The sequence below is a fragment of the Drosophila ananassae genome, chromosome XL (assembly GCF_017639315.1).
Source record: "Drosophila ananassae strain 14024-0371.13 chromosome XL, ASM1763931v2, whole genome shotgun sequence".
Classification (NCBI taxonomy): Eukaryota; Metazoa; Arthropoda; class Insecta; order Diptera; family Drosophilidae; genus Drosophila; species Drosophila ananassae.
Genome location: NC_057931.1, coordinates 2431053 through 2448556, shown reverse-complemented (window position 1 = coordinate 2448556; position 17504 = coordinate 2431053). Strand labels below are relative to the sequence as shown.

At 45.4% G+C, this 17504-nt stretch overlaps 3 protein-coding genes across 3 annotated transcripts; 1 reads left to right on the top strand and 2 right to left on the bottom strand.

Moving 5' to 3' along the window:
- Positions 1–62: 62 nt before the first annotated feature.
- On the top strand, positions 63–2215 carry LOC6503655 (brahma-associated protein of 60 kDa). The gene is made up of 3 exons (XM_001963958.4): positions 63–311; positions 393–1658; positions 1717–2215. Exons 1-3 carry the CDS (start codon positions 204–206, stop codon positions 1870–1872), a joined length of 1530 nt encoding a protein of 509 aa, XP_001963994.1. The 5' UTR covers positions 63–203; the 3' UTR covers positions 1873–2215.
- A 189-nt stretch (positions 2216–2404) lies between these two features.
- Positions 2405–4563, bottom strand: LOC6504007 (cleft lip and palate transmembrane protein 1-like protein). Its single transcript, XM_001963957.4, has 2 exons — positions 3444–4563; positions 2405–3383 (listed from the first exon to the last, which is right to left on the bottom strand). Exons 1-2 carry the CDS (start codon positions 4332–4334, stop codon positions 2571–2573), a joined length of 1704 nt encoding a protein of 567 aa, XP_001963993.1. The 5' UTR covers positions 4335–4563; the 3' UTR covers positions 2405–2570.
- A 215-nt stretch (positions 4564–4778) lies between these two features.
- LOC6504006 lies at positions 4779–17135 on the bottom strand. Its single transcript, XM_001963956.4, has 6 exons — positions 16246–17135; positions 7734–8053; positions 7488–7666; positions 6251–7214; positions 5568–6191; positions 4779–5363 (listed from the first exon to the last, which is right to left on the bottom strand). Exons 1-6 carry the CDS (start codon positions 16607–16609, stop codon positions 5235–5237), a joined length of 2580 nt encoding a protein of 859 aa, XP_001963992.1. The 5' UTR covers positions 16610–17135; the 3' UTR covers positions 4779–5234.
- Positions 17136–17504: the final 369 nt, after the last annotated feature.

Sequence of the window (17504 nt, the reverse complement as noted above, 5' to 3'; positions counted from 1 at the left end):
ATAAACGCTTCCTAGGTGACGGTTATAACCGTCGATTCTTTGGTGCACTTACCATCACTGGATTTTAGTGCAACCCTGATTTGACGCCATTTTAGAGCCAATTTTTTTTGTGTGTGACGCGTTGTTGTATCTCAAGATTTTCCGAGTAGAAAAGTGAGAATTAAGTTCTCTAGGAGCAACTGGAGAGAGCCGGAGCAACAACAATGTCCCAACGCTTTGCACCTGGCCAAGCGCCGGTGCAGTCGCGTTACCAGCCGCCGCCGCCGGCTCCCGGCATGCGTCCCTATCCGCCGCCAGGCGCCACTTTTCCGGTAAGTAATTGATCCCTGTGATTTTCCACCCTTTTTCTCCTGCTGGCTGTATATACTTATTTACATACGTTCTTCTTTTAGCCAAGAGGCTTTCCCCTACACCCGAACACAACGCAACCTGTTCCTGGCACAACGACAGCTCCGGGAGTTCCAGGCGTTCCTGGGGGACCCGGTCCGGGCTCACTGCTGCAGCGCGCCGCCCAGCAGCCAGCCTTCCAGAGCGGTCTGCGCGGTACGGGCCAAGGAGGCGCCGGCGGTGGCACTGGTGGTGGCAACAAACGCTCCAATGAGTCCCGGAGCGGCGGAAAAGTTGAGTTCGTGGCCGCCAAGAAGAAGAAGAAGCTGGCGGACAAGATATTGCCGCAGAAGGTGAGGGATCTGGTGCCAGAGTCGCAGGCCTACATGGATCTACTGACCTTTGAACGCAAGCTGGATGCCACGATCATGCGCAAGCGGCTGGACATCCAAGAAGCCCTCAAACGGCCCATGAAACAGAAGCGAAAGTTGCGCATCTTCATTTCGAACACATTCTACCCCAGCAAAGAGCCCACCAATGACGGCGAGGAGGGCGCGGTGGCCTCCTGGGAGCTCAGGGTCGAGGGAAGACTACTCGAGGACGGGAAAGGCGATCCCAACACGAAGATCAAACGAAAATTCTCGTCGTTCTTCAAGTCACTGGTCATAGAACTTGATAAGGAGCTGTATGGGCCGGACAACCATCTGGTTGAGTGGCATCGCACCCACACCACACAGGAGACGGATGGCTTTCAAGTGAAGCGGCCCGGCGACCGCAACGTCCGCTGCACCATCCTCCTGCTGCTCGACTACCAGCCGCTGCAGTTCAAGCTCGACCCGCGACTCGCCCGGCTCCTGGGCGTGCACACGCAGACTAGGCCAGTCATTATATCCGCCCTGTGGCAGTACATCAAGACCCACAAGCTGCAGGATGCCCACGAGAGGGAGTACATCAACTGCGACAAGTATCTGGAGCAGATCTTCAGCTGTCAGCGGATGAAGTTCGCCGAGATACCGCAACGCCTCAATCCGCTGCTCCACCCGCCAGATCCGATTGTGATTAATCATTTCATCGAGAGCGGGGCGGAGAACAAGCAGACCGCCTGCTACGACATCGACGTGGAGGTGGACGACACGCTCAAGAACCAGATGAATAACTTCCTGATGAGCACCGCCAGCCAGCAGGAGATCCAGGGGCTGGACACCAAGATCCACGAGACGGTGGACACCATAAACCAGATGAAGACCAATCGGGAGTTCTTCTTGAGTTTCGCCAAGGATCCGCAGATGTTCATCCATCGTTGGATCATCAGCCAAACGAGGGATCTGAAGGTGAGTGTTGAGAGTCTCTCTCCATCTTGACGGAGACTAATCTGTGTTTGCTTTGCAGCTAATGACGGATGTAGTTGGCAATCCGGAGGAGGAGCGGCGAGCCGAGTTCTATTATCAACCGTGGACGCACGAGGCCGTTTCCCGGTACTTCTTCACCAAGGTCAACCAAAAGCGGGCCGAATTGGAGCAGGCGCTGGGCATACGCAACGGCTAGACGGATTAGATGCTTCTGGTGGCATCCGTGCGCACGGCAACACTCTTTTTCCTTTGCCAGTTTAGTTTAAGCTTAAAGATATATGTACTTTTTTTTGTCGTCATGCTGAAACCTATCCCAACGTAGACCAAACCACAATTCCTTTAATCCTCAGAAACCCCAAGCATCCCCCCACAACCCAACCCAAGCCAACCCCCACAAATATTGGACATTATATTAAGCAAATAAAATGGCATCTAAATATGTAGAAACCAATGTACAGAAGGAGATACAAAGGATATCGGTTAGCAGTTGGATACAAGTATATTTTGATCAATAAAGTGCGATCAATTACTCCCATGAACCCATTAAAGAGCATAATTTATTCTAAAACGTCTACTCTTTATTGTATAGTTACAGTACAGTACATTTAAAAAGAAATCTGTTCAGATCTTACACGTTAAAAATGTTTGCCATTTGCAGTTAGAATCACTTTGTGGCGGCACTTCGGCCACGTCCTGTTAACCGATATCTTCCAAGTTCATGGATATTGTTTAAGTCTTCTACAGAGGTTTGCGGTTTATTTCACTACTAAACTAAAGACGGAGTTGGATCTTTCTGTTACATACAATAATGTGTCTCAAAATGCGAATTGACTATGCGCCCAGGCTAGACCTAAAGCTACAGACGGAATGTGCCATCGTTGTTGCGACTTTTGATTAATTGCGCTTCTTGCGACTGGAGACCGACGTGGAGGTGGAGGTGGAGGAGGTGGACGATGGAGATGCAGAGTCGGGAGTCTCGCCAATAGCCAGTCCGGTGTCCACGCGGCTCTTGTCCACCGGATACAGCCAGCGCTGATACAAGTAGATGAGGAAGACGATGTCGTCGCGGAGGCAGGCCACCCGGTGGGCCGTCGGCATGGTGATAATGAAGGCGAAGAAGTCGTCGATGAAGGTATTGAAGGCCTTGTACATGAAGGCCCGCCACGGCAGGGCGGCCACGGACTTGAGCTTGTAGTTTACAAACAGTTGCGGCAGCATGAACAGGAAACCGAAGGCATAGACGCCATTGACGAGGGAGTTCAGGGTCCACGAGTACCAGGAGCGGTGCGGCTGATAGATGAGCGAGTAAACAGCGCCTCCCAGGCACAGCGGATACAGCAGGTAGCTCAGGTACCGCATGCCCTGGCGATCGAACTGATCCGTCTGCTCCTCGGCCAGCTGCTCCTTCTCCCGCTCCTCCGGCTGGTTGCCATTCTGGCGATCGATCTGATCCAGCTTGCGGCGCACCAGCCCGGAGAAGCTAAGGTCCAGGCGCAGGATTTTCTTGCATTTCCACAGCTCGATGAGGGCGCCCAGGCCGACGGGAACCAGAACCAGGTAGGAGGTGTTCTCATCCATCAGATACAGGAAGATGACGATCTGCGAGAAGGCGCGCCACATGGTTGTGCGGGTGGAGAGACCCTCGTACGACTGCTTCTTTCGCCAGAACGCCACGTCATTCTTGAAACTCAGAAAATCGAAGAGCATCTGCAGGGAGAAGCGGTTTAATACACAATCGAATTGAAGGCCTTATTCTGGACTACTCACATGGATGCTGGACACAAAGATGGTGCCACACAACAGATAGACATTGGTGTCCGAGAAGATCCCCTTGACCTCGTCAATGTCCTTCGTGGCGAAGCCGATGGTGCGCAGAGCTTGGGTGGCATGCTCCATGAGGAGCATCAGTCGCAGCTTGCCCACGCCCACGGGCTTGTAGTGGAAGGTGAAGGTGAACTCGGTGGTGTTCTTGGTAACTGGAACGAGATCCTTCAGCCGGGTATTAAACGTATCAGTCTGTACAATGGGCAGGATCTGTTGCATCCGGTTGACGCGTATCAGGGGTGCCATTTCGGGCGGAACATCAGCTTGGGAAACGGCAAACAGGTCCGTCAAGAGAGTAACGTAGACATTGGACCGGATGTGGGTGCTGGGGCGCTCGTTGGAGCTGGCCTTCTGGTTGGCTTTTCCCTGCACGGATGCTCTTGGCTTTTCTGCGTCTCCCAGTAGATTAAAGGCCTCTGCCCGAGGAACCATGTAGTCAGTGAGGCTCAGAGTGTGGATTACGGTGGGTCCATCCCGCCGGAGGCTGCGCCACTCCAGGGGTTCGCCCTCCAGAGCCAGAACCACATGAAAGTAGAGAGAACCATTCCTCCTCGTCTTCAGCGGGATGTCCAGCTCGAAGTCGTGCTCAAAGTTTCGGGAATAGTCGAACCTCTTGGTCTTGTACAGGTCCCGCACCTCGGAGGCAATCGGATGCCGGGTCTGGGAGGAGAAGAGCGCCAGTTGGAGCTGCGGCTTGTCCGCCAGGAAGGAGGTGTAGCACGGAGTACCGCTGCATTGGAGCGTCGTGAAGAGCTGCGACATCTGGTAGATGGAGTGGGCGATGTACGCCAGGAAGGCCACGCCCAGCAGCGTCGAGATCGAGGGCAGAGCCATCTCGCCGGCCTCCGGTGGGGTCGAGGGTTCCGTTCCGGTGATTTACTGCCGAGTTGAGTCGTTGGTTCCAGGTGCCTCTGGGAGATTGTGATCGGATGTGGACTGGAGCGGAAAGTAGAGGAGTTACTGAGAGCCAAACAACAAAAGCTAGAAGCGACACATCCACATCGCCCTTAAAATTCCGGTGGGGCCGGTAGTGAGACCAGTGTTGGTTAAAAAAGCTTAGCGGCGATTAAAAGTTATCGATAGATGGTTAATCGAATATGATTTAAAATTTCAAACAGATCTTAGGCTGTTTAAGCTTTAATATAGTTTTTTACATATTTAAACTCCACTAATATTTATTTAGTTTCAGTTCGAAATTTAAATAATTACAAATCTCTCCAGGCCACTCAGTTATTTCCCTTTAAAGTCCAAAATGAATAAATGAAACTAAAATAAACATTGTATTTGGTAGCAGTTTTTATTTAAAGGTTTATATATAACAATATATAGAATATAGTATATACAACATGATTTCGTAAAATTAGGTACTAGAGTTTCATATAATTATAGCTATTAAGTACTATGTATACTCCTCCTCGTCGACTCGAGCAAAATTTCCAAACCTTTGGAATAAATTAAACGACTAAAATGTACACACTTTATGAAACGAAAAGATGACATACAAAATTATTCAAATTTCTTTCTTAATATTTCTTTTTTTTGTTTAGTTTTTGTGACTTTTGTTTTGTAAGTTTTTAAGGAGATAGTGAAGAGAATAGGTAGATAGATAGTCCGTTCAGAGATGTGGAGATGAATGCTATAAATATGTGTAGATTGTTTTAATTTCGTACGAAATATAGATAACATGACAATGGGGGTATAAATAATCGGAAATGGGCAGGACGGAGGAGGTTATTAGGCGAGACGTTTCTTTCGACTAGGTGACAAGATTTTCAGCATTGTGACGACGGGCGCCTCGAAGGACATCGACACGACGAAGGACAGGAAGTAGGAGGCCACCGTTAGCCCGAAGAACATGACGACCTGGAATCAGAAATGTATATGTTTACAATTAGCCTTGTGAGCAAACCCCAATTAACAAACAAAGTTTAATCACGACTTCTACTTTGTTTGCATTTTAGAAACGCAAAAAAAGGCGACCACTTTGTTTGCTTATTTGCATTTGAAAGCTTAACGATCTAATTGCCTGGAAAACTATTCTGAAACAAGTTAGGAACATTAGCTCACCATCAGATCCCCGCCCAGATGCAGGGGCGCGTCCGAATTGAGGGCCATGGAACGAATCACGATGGGGTGGACCAAGTAGGCGCAGTAGGTCACCCGGGAGAAGGGATAGAGGCAGGGGGCGGAGAGCAGCGAGTTGATGTAGCCGCCGTATCCGGTGGAGCAGGCAATGGTGATCCAGGCCAGGGACAGCGCCCAGGCCGAGTGGCTCAGGGAGCTGTAGGCGGCGGCCGTAAACTGCGAGAGATCGGCCCGATACAGTCCAAAGACCAGGACGAACAGGTTCAGCATGGCCAGGGTCCAGGCGGTGGCCACCGTCAGCTTGGGCAGACGGATCTTGCAGTTGGTCCTGAACAGGATCCAGCCCACGGCCATGCCGATCAGATAGGGTCCCAGCCGGGTCCAGGGCTTGTCGTAGATCTTGTCGAAGAGGGCTAGAGGATCATCGGTATTGGGACGATGGTTGTTCGTGAAGGCTATCACGGCGGTGGTGATCCAGGAGAGGACCAGGAACACGAGAGTGGTGATGGCCGAGAGCTTGAAGTGGCGCACTCCCACGATCAGGATAATGGCGCCAATCATGTAGAACTGGGTGTCGTTCGCCAAGTACCAGCTCCAGAGCATGCACTGCAAGATATCAGAGAGATTAGTAAGAGAATCCTTGAGAAGCGTCCTTCTCGGCTCACCATTTCGTCCACAGGAAACAGGGTGTTGATGTAGAGGATGTTCCGCCACCAGTAGTCCGGGCAGGTAATGTGGTCCATGGTGGGCGGATCGAAGATCGAGTACGTGGCAAGGTACTTCATCGTCACCTGGACCACGCCCAGCACAAACAGGTAGGGGGCGGTGAGGCGCATGAACCGGTAAGCAACCAGGCCGAAGAAGTGCGCCGTTCCGGCCGTAAACTCGTTGGCTCCCTTGGAGAGCTTGTTCAGCTTGCCCTTGGCGTTCGTCCGGAAGTAGATGTACGAGATGAGGAAGCCGCTGATGAAGAAGAAGGTGTCCACGCTGAACGGCCCGTTGGTGATGGCCTGGAAGAAGAAGTTCTGCTCCACCTCCTTGCGCATCTCCATGTTGTCGGAGTACTTGAAGACCACGATGCAGGTGTGGCCGAGGATGACCCAGGCCATGCTGAAGGCCCGGAGTCCGTGAATGCAGGGAATGGTGTCCGCGCCCACGTTCCTGTCGCAGATGGCGTTAAAGTTCGTGATGGCCGAGAAGGAGAGCAGCAGCTCCGAGTAGATGGACAGCTTCTCCGGCTCGTGCAGATGCCCCTCCAGGTGCTCGTCCGAGTTGCTGTTGTTCCCGCTCCTGTGATCGTGCTCATGGTCATGATCGTGCTCGGCGTCGTGGTGTCCGTTCCCGCTATCGTTGTCGTTGGGCGGCAGATTGAGGACGAGCTGATCCAGCTGCTTCAGGGAACTGGACTGGGAGTGGTCGTGACTGCGAGTGGACTGCTTGAGGGGATCGTCATGGGCTGTCATCGTGTCGGAGTAGTCGGAGGAGGCGCATCCGATGCCGGAGCTCGTCTCGCTGTTGTTCATCATCTCCTTGTCCTGGCGACGCAGCGCCTCCTTGAGCTTCCGCCGCAGATAGATCTCGTAGAGCGTTCCAAAACAGATCAGACACATCACAATGCCGGAGACCACACTGGAATTAAGGGTATAGGATTTTTTGTTCAGTGTACACACTTTGGGAATCTCTCGCCTTTAATCCGATTACCCGATAATCACTCGAACCAACAAACGGAGTTTCGCTTTTTATTATAATTCGATTTGGGGAAGAGAGCTCATCCGCTAATGGCCAAAACCAACTGGCCAAAAGCCAGAGCTTTTTCGCTTTTTCGCTTTTCATATTTGGCCAAGTGATTAGACCGAGCTCGTTTAATTTGAGTTTTTTGAAAGTGATTTTTGGACAACTTACATCAGCAGGCAAAAGGTCTTGTCCGCCCAGATATTGAACTCCTTGTCGGTGGGCACTCGGATGTCCAGTACAGAGAGCTCCCGGGAGGGCAGCTCCACATGCGCCTTCTCGCTCATCTCCCGGATATCCGCGATGGAGCAACTGGAGGGCAGGCACATTCCCACATAAATGGTGCGCAGCTAAAAATAATGGTTTAAAATTTAGATTCTCTGAAGGGATAAATGAAAGGGGACTCGCTCCACTTACCACTTGGGTTGGCAGCGTCTCGTTCAGCTGGATCTTGATCACGTAGAATCCGGGAACAAAGGGCGGCGGGGCATTGTAGACGGTGCTGTAGCCCTGGGTATGGGCCGCGGCGAAAGGCAAGCCGCTGTTCTTGGCCTCCGAGGACGGGGAGGCGACTGCGGGTGCGACGGAGGAGTTGACCTTTGGGGAGCTGTTGTCCTTGCTGGGCGTGGCCATGGCGGCCACTCCGTCGTCAATGGCGTCGCAAAGGGCCAACGAACCCATCCAGTAGTTGTTGCCGTAGAAGAAACCGGATGTGTAGTGTCCGGAAGCATCGTCCACTAGAGGAGAGAGAGGGCGGGAGGACAGGGAGAAGGGCATCAGCCGTCAGTTAAGCTCGAAATGCAACATGTGTGTGCTACATGCAGCAAGTGTGAATGGGGCATGAATGTGCGGTCATTATGCTATGGCCTGTCGGGCCAAAGCGGGCAACAAAAATGCTGCAAACTCATCTTGAAAGGCGGGCTAGGTCACCTTTAGAGATACCCTTCCAGCAGCTTTAGAATTTATCTTAAAAATTTAATATATATTTAATTAAAAACTCAAAGAAATAGCTTGAAATTGCTTGTTTATTTTGAAATTTAAAAACTCTTGTCAAGTTCCTTTATTTTTGTGTATCTGAAGCTGATTTATTTCCACAAACTTGAAGCTACAGTGTCTTGTATCTTTTATTTCTTACAACCAGTTGCAACTCGGCTTGCAACCAGTTTTTAGTCACTTTTTGTTGAACCGAAAATGGCAACTAAAGTCATGCAACAAATCTTTTTTATTCAGCTACGAACAAACAAGAAACTCTTACATGATCACCCACTTGCATTTCCATTTTCCCGCATTTTCATTTTCATTTCCATTTCGATTTCCACTTTCCCGAAAGCCTTGACCGGAAAACAGGAACTCCAGGCATTATATAACCTTACCGAGACCACTCTCAAGATTTTTAAATATATTAATTTTCCATTAGTACGACTCTGCCTAGTCTGCGGAGTCTGTGGAGTCTGCCGGGCCTCTTAACTTTTTTATGTAATGTTTAAACTTTAAACATGTTTTCAATTTAGTTTGGCGATTGAGGTCACTTGATTTGCTGGTAGTTGGCATTTCGTCACCAAAACAAGAGAAAAACAGAAACCTCCGAAAAAGATAATGCCAGCCAGCATATGGGTCGCTATATAAACACACATCACATCACATCGAATCACATTATAAAGCCTCGTACTTCTTCAATTGAACGTGTCATTCAGGCATTTAACGCTTTTATGTGTTTTTGACCATTTTTTTTTTTGGTTTTTATTTTTTTTTGGGTAAATGGAAGCTGCCGGAGTCGAAGCCAAACAAGATCGGTTAACAGTCAGACCTATCAAGGTGACAGTCATGAATAAGCTCTCTGGGCCCCTTCCCAGCCAGCCCCAGTGAACTTGGCCAAAAAGAAAGAAACAGACTTTATCGTGTATTCTTGTTAAGGTCAGCCAACATGTGATCTATAGATCGGATGTAAAAAAAAAGTTAATTAACTACGTATACTTGGCTAACCAAATTCCTAAACTATTTGTGACGCTTTGTAAACCCCTGCCAAGTTCAAGCCGTGCACTTGAAAAAGCCCACTCTGAGATAACTGACTATTTGCCAGAAGATTTAAGATATGTGGCCCGAAGGTAAGGACAAATCGGGCTCAAATCGGGCGGGGTATAAGCCAAAAGGTAAGCAAATGTGTTAACATACTAAAAACCGATTGCAGTCGACCATAATGAGTGGCAAAAAAAAAAAAAAAAAAAACAATGAGGGAGGGGCTCTCTGGGATTTATAAACCATAAATAAAAAAAAAAACTGAAAACCTCAAAACTGAAAACCTAGTGACATGGCTGTTGAAATTCATTTGATTGATGAAACACAACCGATTGTATAAATATAATGGCAATAAATAATGGGAAATAGTTGCCATTATTATACACAAATACCTTTTGTTGTTTGCCTTTTGCTATTTTTATAAATATTTTTTCAACACTTTTCGAACCAAATTGCGAAACGCAAAAATGATATAAAAATACAAAAAAAAAAAGTATGAACAACGCGTCCCAACTGTTAACAACTCAATTAAGGCTTAAAAAAAATAACAATTAGGAGATCTGCGTCACAAGAACCAAATATATCGAAATGTCTTTAAATTAAATATGGTTTTGTTTACAGGAGGGTGTGAGTGTTAAAAAAAAAGACAGTTAAAAAATCAGCCACCCTCCAGTGTGAATTATGTTTGCTTTGTTCTTGGGAAGAACATAAAACTATTTAGTTTTCATCCTAGGAAGCTGGTGCCAAAGCGAATCGAAGGCTTCCTGGGTGTCTCGACCAGCAAATAAATCAACTAACATGAAACTCCGCCGTTTTGGCCAACTAATTTCGGCAATTGCCTCATTTTTTTTGAAAAAAGTTTCAGAATTTCAGAGGAAATTGTTTGGCTTTGTCATTAGAACCCACAGAGTCCCCCAGAGTCTCGGCTAATGTGGGGACATTAAAGGCGTGTGTTGTAGATTTAAGATTCCCATTCTGTCGGGTTTGTCTTGGCCAAATACATCCCTCTTGTCATTTAACACGCAACGAAGCAATGAACTTGGCTAAAAGCGATGATTTGTTTGCTAATTGTTGAGGTGTGTCTATTAGATCACATCAAGAGGATACTATTATAGGAAATTCTTCATAATATCTTCATGTTTTTAGTGCTCAGTGCCTATCAGAGACAGTCCATCGTTGTGCCATAATTACTCTTACCATTTTTGTGTGTTTTCTTGGCAGTAATTATAGCAGCCATTGCCTAATTGAGTCGCATAATAAAGCGTACTTGTTTCGCCCCAAAGATGCGCCATTTCAGATAGTGACGAGTGCCTTAGATAATGCTCGCTGATGACTTCCTGAATGTCTGGGACTGTCTGGGACTGTCTGGGGGGCGCCTGTCTCGTAACACTTACGCATTCAGGTCTCACCTGCAGACTGATTTCCTCTCCCCACTCTCTACAGTGCGTTTCATTTCAATGTCAATGTTTTCGGGGCTTACACCTTATCACAGACACAGAAAAAAACCATCGCCTTTGGCGCTTTCAACGCCCACTTATGAAAAATAGGTAAAGCCACAGAGTTGGCCTGTCTTCAGGGGTTTTTTTTCGTCTCATATTGGTTCGGTGGTGTCTATCCAAGCCAGATTCGGCACAAGGTCGGCTGCATCTTCGCTTTTTTGGATCTGGCTAACTGGTATTCCGTTTCTCATATCGACTTTTGGTCGATGACACGTGGCATGGTCATCTTGCCAGCCGCTTTTACGCAACGGCTCGGATGGTCCATATTTCTGCGCATTTCTTTGGTTTTTGGAAACTGGTTTCTCAACAACCTCTTAGGGCTGCACTTTTTTAAGCCCAAAGTGAGCGTGAGTCACCGGAATCCGGGCCTCATTGCCAGGCCAGTAATTCGCCAAAATATAATTAGCCTTCATCATCGGATTTCTAATTGAACTCTACTCTACTCCACCACTTAGGCTGCTACTTTAATGGCCATTCGAAAGGAGTTACCTAACAAGTGACAGCATTTCGCGACCCTAATGCGTTTCAATCGCAGCCCAGGCGAAGCCCAAAATGCAATTATGGTCAATAACCCCAAATCGAGACTGTTTACTGTCGTCTGTCGGCGTTTCATAACCAAAAAAAACAAGGGAAATTAATGCCAGGCACGTCCCAGCCAGCCGCTATTCCATTTATTATTGTTACTATTATTATTATAACTAACGGAAATGATCCTTACTCTTATCCACAAATAGATGGTTAATCAAATAGATATAATAATATCTTATATAGTATAGTAGAGTATAGTCTGGAAGCCGAGACCTTCGGGCAAAATGCATTTTGTGCTACCCCCCATAGAAATCGATCGATTAGCGTTTCATTTTTTCATTTTTCGCCCAAGACCGAGTATCGCATTAAACTTGAAACCTCAAATGGATTTGGCAAGAGCCCCGTCGTCATGACAGGCACAATTGGCAAATATTAAATATACTCATACATATATTATAAAATCCAAAAATTAGCGCCGTCTCATGTTGGAATTTGATTGTAATTTCTGGCTAATTATTGTGCGGCCTGTCCGGAATTATCTCAGTTGTGGCTTAATTGAGTGAGCTATTAACTTGTTTATTAGATGTTTTTATTAAATCAGCCCTATGTCTAATGTAATCACTGGACTTTAATCCTCAGAATCTTCTCTAATGTTCTACGCGGAAAAGTAGGCCACAGTTCTTGATTTTTCATCAAAGTTATTAATTGTATTTGTTTATAGATTGGAATTTGTCCTAGACCTTTTAGCTCGGTGATTAAATGTGACTTTATGGCTTTAGTTGTCCAATTGCAATGCGTGGTGCGGCGGCAGTTGGTTTTTTCAACGCTCTTTTTTAATTACGCACAATTATCCGAAACGAGTTTGTTGCCTAAGTCATTCGTTTGGTCGGCTGCGATAAAAACCGCTCCAAAATCGCGGTCAAAGTTGAAAGTATTTTACATACATGTCTCCACACCAATGGGCCGTTATTGTTAACCGGCACAAACAACAACAATAGCATAACTTGTGGTTGTTGTTGTCAATGCTGTCTTGGCCATAATTTCGTTTTCGCCAAAAAACAAAAACAAAAAAAAACAAAAACAAAAAAACTGCAAGACATTGCAACAATCAAATTAAAGTTACATTACATAAGCGCAGCTTTGATGTTGGCTGACCAGAAACTAAGAGAGAAAGAAGGAGAGAGACGGCTAGACAGGCACTGAGAAAAATATCATTGTTATTTGAATCTTAACATTTTTAAAAGTGTTTGTTTTTTATTGAAATTCTAGAAGATTTCTATTGAAAATATTAATTATAAATTTTATGCAAAATTGATTTCTTTTAATTTATTTTTTTTGCAGTGTCTTGGCCTGCTGCTGCTGTTTTTTTGTTGATGTTGCTCCGACTTGGCGACTTGCCGTGTTTATTTGTTGTGCAATTTTGGTATCTCTGCCTCTTCTACTCCTGTTCCCTCTTCTATCCCTTCTTCTTCTCTGGCTACTTCTCCTTCTTTATTGCTTATTGCCATTTACATCAGAAATGTATATGTAAACATGGGAAAGCCGTAGAAATTATGTTGCGTGACGTTTCATTTCGCACAAAGACTGTAATTGGGGCTACCCTACCCCTACCCCTACCCCTACCCCTACCCCTACCCCTACCCCTACCCCTACCCCTACCCCTACCCCTACCCCTACCCCTACCCCTACCCCTACCCCTACCCCTACCCCTACCCCTACCCCTACCCCTACCCCTACCCCTACCCCTACCCCTACCCCTACCCCTACCCCTACCCCTAACCCTACCCCTACCCTATCCGTTCAAAAGTCGGCTAAGTATATTGGCCCGAAAGCAATAAATAAATAAAAAGGAAAAACCAACCGCGTTTTGACCAACTAATGACCAGGCCAAGCCAAAAACCATAACACGATCTCTTGCCAGTTTTTGGCCAACTTGTTTTCGATTTTAATTTTATTATTTTTATTATTTTTATTATTTTGTACAAAGATACAACTGTTTTTTGTGTCACTCTGACAGGTGAAATGCATTACGAGGTCAGACTCGTCGATTGCAGCAATTGTTTTTTACTTTTTTTTGCAACAACTTTTATGATTCCATCTTCTGGGAATAATTTGCAAAAAAAAAAAAGATTGTGAAAGCTTTTTTTCCCCCCCCATTTTCGAGGAAGTTTGCCGAAAGATGATGAAGCTCTTTCGGTCAATATTGGCACTTCCTCTTAGACTTTTGCCGACGAACACTCAGCGTATTTGTCCACTCCAAATTGGACAAATCTCTTTGCAGCCTTCCACTTGACTTCCAAGTCCAAGTCGGTATTGTCGGTTTTTCAGTTTTTCAGTTTTTCAGTTTTTGCAGCTTTTCAGCTTTCAACCTTCAACCTGGCAATCGAGTTCACTCGACCGTAGCTGCCGCCAAAGAATTGCAAATGCAACATTGCAGCTGAAACTCAGCCACAAGACAGAAAAAAATATATATATTATATGGCTAGAGAAAAAAAAAGGTAACACAGCCACAATTTATTAGCCATTGATCTTGGCTCGGATAGTTAAGACCCAAAAACCCGGCTCTGAAACCGAACTAGTGCCAGTGGAAATTATCCAAAGCGTTTAAATAACAATTTTCAGCCAGCATCGAGCCGGTTTGCTGCGGGCTGGCAGGAAAAACTTTGACCCTGGCCCGTTCATGTGTGGTAATATACAATATATCTTAATGTTTACATATCTATGGAGACATTGACATACATAGATGCCAGGTAACAGTCCCAGTCTCAGTCCCAGACCCAGTCCCAGTCCCAGTCCCAGGCCCCTCAAAAGTTACCGAAAACAGGTAACAACTTTTAACCATCTTTTTCTCTTTTTTTTTTTGTAAATGAAGGAAGCACAGAAAGCTGATGAATAATTAGTTAATATTTTTCAGGATGTTTACTTTACACTGAGAAATATCTATAATAACTTTATAAAGTGTGGGATATATGTTTTTAAATCAAAAAGATGGATTATTTTTAATACTTCTTCTATATAGTCTAAAACACTAAATTAAAGCCTTTACTAACAAAAATAAATAAATTATTTTTAATAACAAAATAAAATAAATAAATTAGGACCAAGTAATCCTTGAAATATCTAAAGAAAATATCTATAGCCAAAAAAAGCCTTCAATAGGTTTAAAAACTAAAATAGTTTCCCAGTGAACTTAAAATTGATGAACATTTTAATTAGTAATTAAATTTAAATCATGCCTTTCTCTCAAAAATAGTTAAATTGAAAAAAAAAACGGCCGCCAACTGTGGCAAAAAGTAAAAACACTTCCTGTCTGGAAAACCCATTCGCTGGAGAGGCCATTTTGGAGTCTTTCTTCTCGGTTTCTCAGCCTTCTTTTCTCTTTCTCCATGAACTTGAACCGCGGCTCTTAAGAGGCCGAACTCTGTTCGCTTTCGTGCCACTTTGGCCCATGGTGCAATAAAAATAAAACTAAAAAAAAAGAAAAGAAACTTTGACGGATCGACTGAAACACTTTTATTTCTTCTTATTTCATTATTTTTTTTTTTTTAATTTTTCTTTCTCTTTTTTTCGTCGTCGGATTCGTCTTTGCAAGCTGTATTTTTTTGTGTTAATTGATTACATAACCAGCATCTGGAGGAGAGTGGTTCGGTTTGTCTTGGCCAAGTCAGTCGGTCAGTGGGGTTTCATCGGAGTCAGGTTGCTGCTGGAATCGATAGGATTGCGTTTTCTTTCTTGGGGGCTGCGGAGTGCGATGTGTGGTGCGAGGGGTGTGGTGCTTGTCGCAACCACCAAAAAAAAAAAAAATCCAAAAACCAAAAATAAAACAAGTTGCACCACATTTATTCATAATTTCAGACTTTTGGCGCAGCTTTACAGAAAGAGAAAAAAATTGGATCAAATTGGCAGCAAAAAATGGCCAAAAAACACGCTTAGCTTTTACTTAATCTTTAATTTATTTATTAAATTTTCCATTTTTTAATCTAAAGATTTCCCTGTTTTTTGGTTTTACTTTCAACTGCCAATATTGGTTAAATTGAACCGTTATTCAATACCAATCCCCCTGACATAATGACCAAATAAAAATTGGACACAAAATAAAAGCCAAAAAGATAAACCAATTTTGGCCAAACAAGCTCAAAAGCCCAATAGCCAAAATGTAAGCCATCAAGCCAAAATTTGATTGAGTTGTTACTGTTGTTGCTGCTGCTGCAGCTGTTGCATGTTGCTACTGCACTGGCTAGAACTAATTGCGACCTTGGCGATCTCTCGCAGCATATCGTGAGCTTATGTAGATTGTCTCTATCCACGATATCTCTATATATCTCCGCCGATCGCCAAAATCGGCGAATGGCACGTTTACACATACTACACCGTACACCGCCGCCCAGTGCTGGTATCGTTTTCTGGTCTAGACTTCTGGCCAAGATCAGCTCGTGGCGGCGGTTCGTGTGCCAACTGAAGGGAAGTGAATGGCGATCTGGGCTTGTCTTCTGGCCAACAAGTTGTACAAAAACTAATAAAGAGCGACGATGCTATCGGAAAGTTGACAAATATTTAACTTGGCCTAAAGGGGGAGATTGGTATCTGGTTCTTGGGCTATGGCCAACAAAATCCATCAGTTTTCCTTCAATTTTATTGCCTTTTTCGCGGTTGATTAACTTAATTGGTAAGTGTGGTTTTGCTTTTGGTTATTGGCTTACATTTTTGGTAGTTTTGGCTTTAAACACACTACATATAAGGTTCTTGGTCTCTATTTATACAAATTCCAAAACAATTTCTTAAAATACATACTATAATTGAGTTTATTTATGAAATAAGTATCTATAAGCTCTTATAATCCCTTCAATTAGTTTAAATATTTGAATCCTTAACCCTTTTAGACTTACTCTTCACCGCCCACATCTTGGCATCGCTGAGACCGCCCAGATAGCTCCTCATATCCCGGCTGCAGTTAGCGGACACCCTGCCGGATACCTCCACCCGACCCCAGTGCTCCGCCAGGAGGCTCAGGTCGAAGACGTTCAGGGCATCCCTCAGGCGGCGAGTGCGGCTCAGGTCATAGCTCAGGGCAGGATCCAGGTCGGAGGTCAGGCCGGTGTGCAGGCTCAGGTTAATCACATTGTGCTGGTCCGAACCGGAAGCGGAGGAGGCCAACCTCCCGGCTGGTAGCTTGCTCTCGTCCTTGTCGATGGCCGCCTGATTGCCGGCCAAGAGCGAAATCAGCAGGGCCAGCACCAGAGTCCTAGCCATGATCGTATCAATATATACTTATATATATCTTGTATTTGGCCTGCGATGTCTCGTCTCTGGGTTATTGATATTTTTGTGGTTTCTGATTCACTTTCACTCCAGATATTGCACACACACGAAAAAAAAAGAGAACAACTAATAAAAACAACAATAATAAAATCCGATTTGGGTTAAAAGCGTATTTATATTATATTTTGCACAAGCATTTTCTCGCACAGATCCACGAATCCACGAATCGAAAAACCGAAAAAAAAATATGAAATAAATAGAAAATATCTAGGGCTCGAGATCCGTTAGAATATCCCAAAAAAAAAATGTTATTCTATTAGTGGCTTTTTTGGTTTCTTTGATAATTCGCACTTTCGTTTTTTATTGAAATTGGGTGGTTGGTGGCTTGGTGGTTGGTGGTTTCTTAGGAGGAGACACACACGCGCTTCAAAAGAGGAGCTCCGAGCTGCGACGACCGTTTGGCATGAACGCACGTCGACGAATCGCCCGTCGAGCGTCTTGAGCAGCTGTAAAAATATGTTAACAATTCCAAAAACGCAGCCCCAAAAAAAAAAAAACAAAAACAAAAACCGTCAAGACGGAAAAAATCTCAGTTTGCTCGCGCTCTCACTCTCCCGAAAGCGCAAGTGGCCGTTTGAGCCACCAGGTTTTGAGCCAGGTTCGTTGCATTACCGTTAGCGGCTCGAACGAAAGTGCTTGGGGCCCCGCGCTCTCAGTGAGAGATGGCGCGAGCGAGAGAGAGAGAGAGAGAGCGGCTTGGAGCCTGAAAAAGCAAAAGCCCTGCGTCATCGGCTATGTTGTAATCGTTGTGCGTGCCAGTGTGTGTGGCATTATGTTATATGGACTTTGGTGAGAGTGTGAGTGTTGCAAAAGTGGCCGCAAAAAT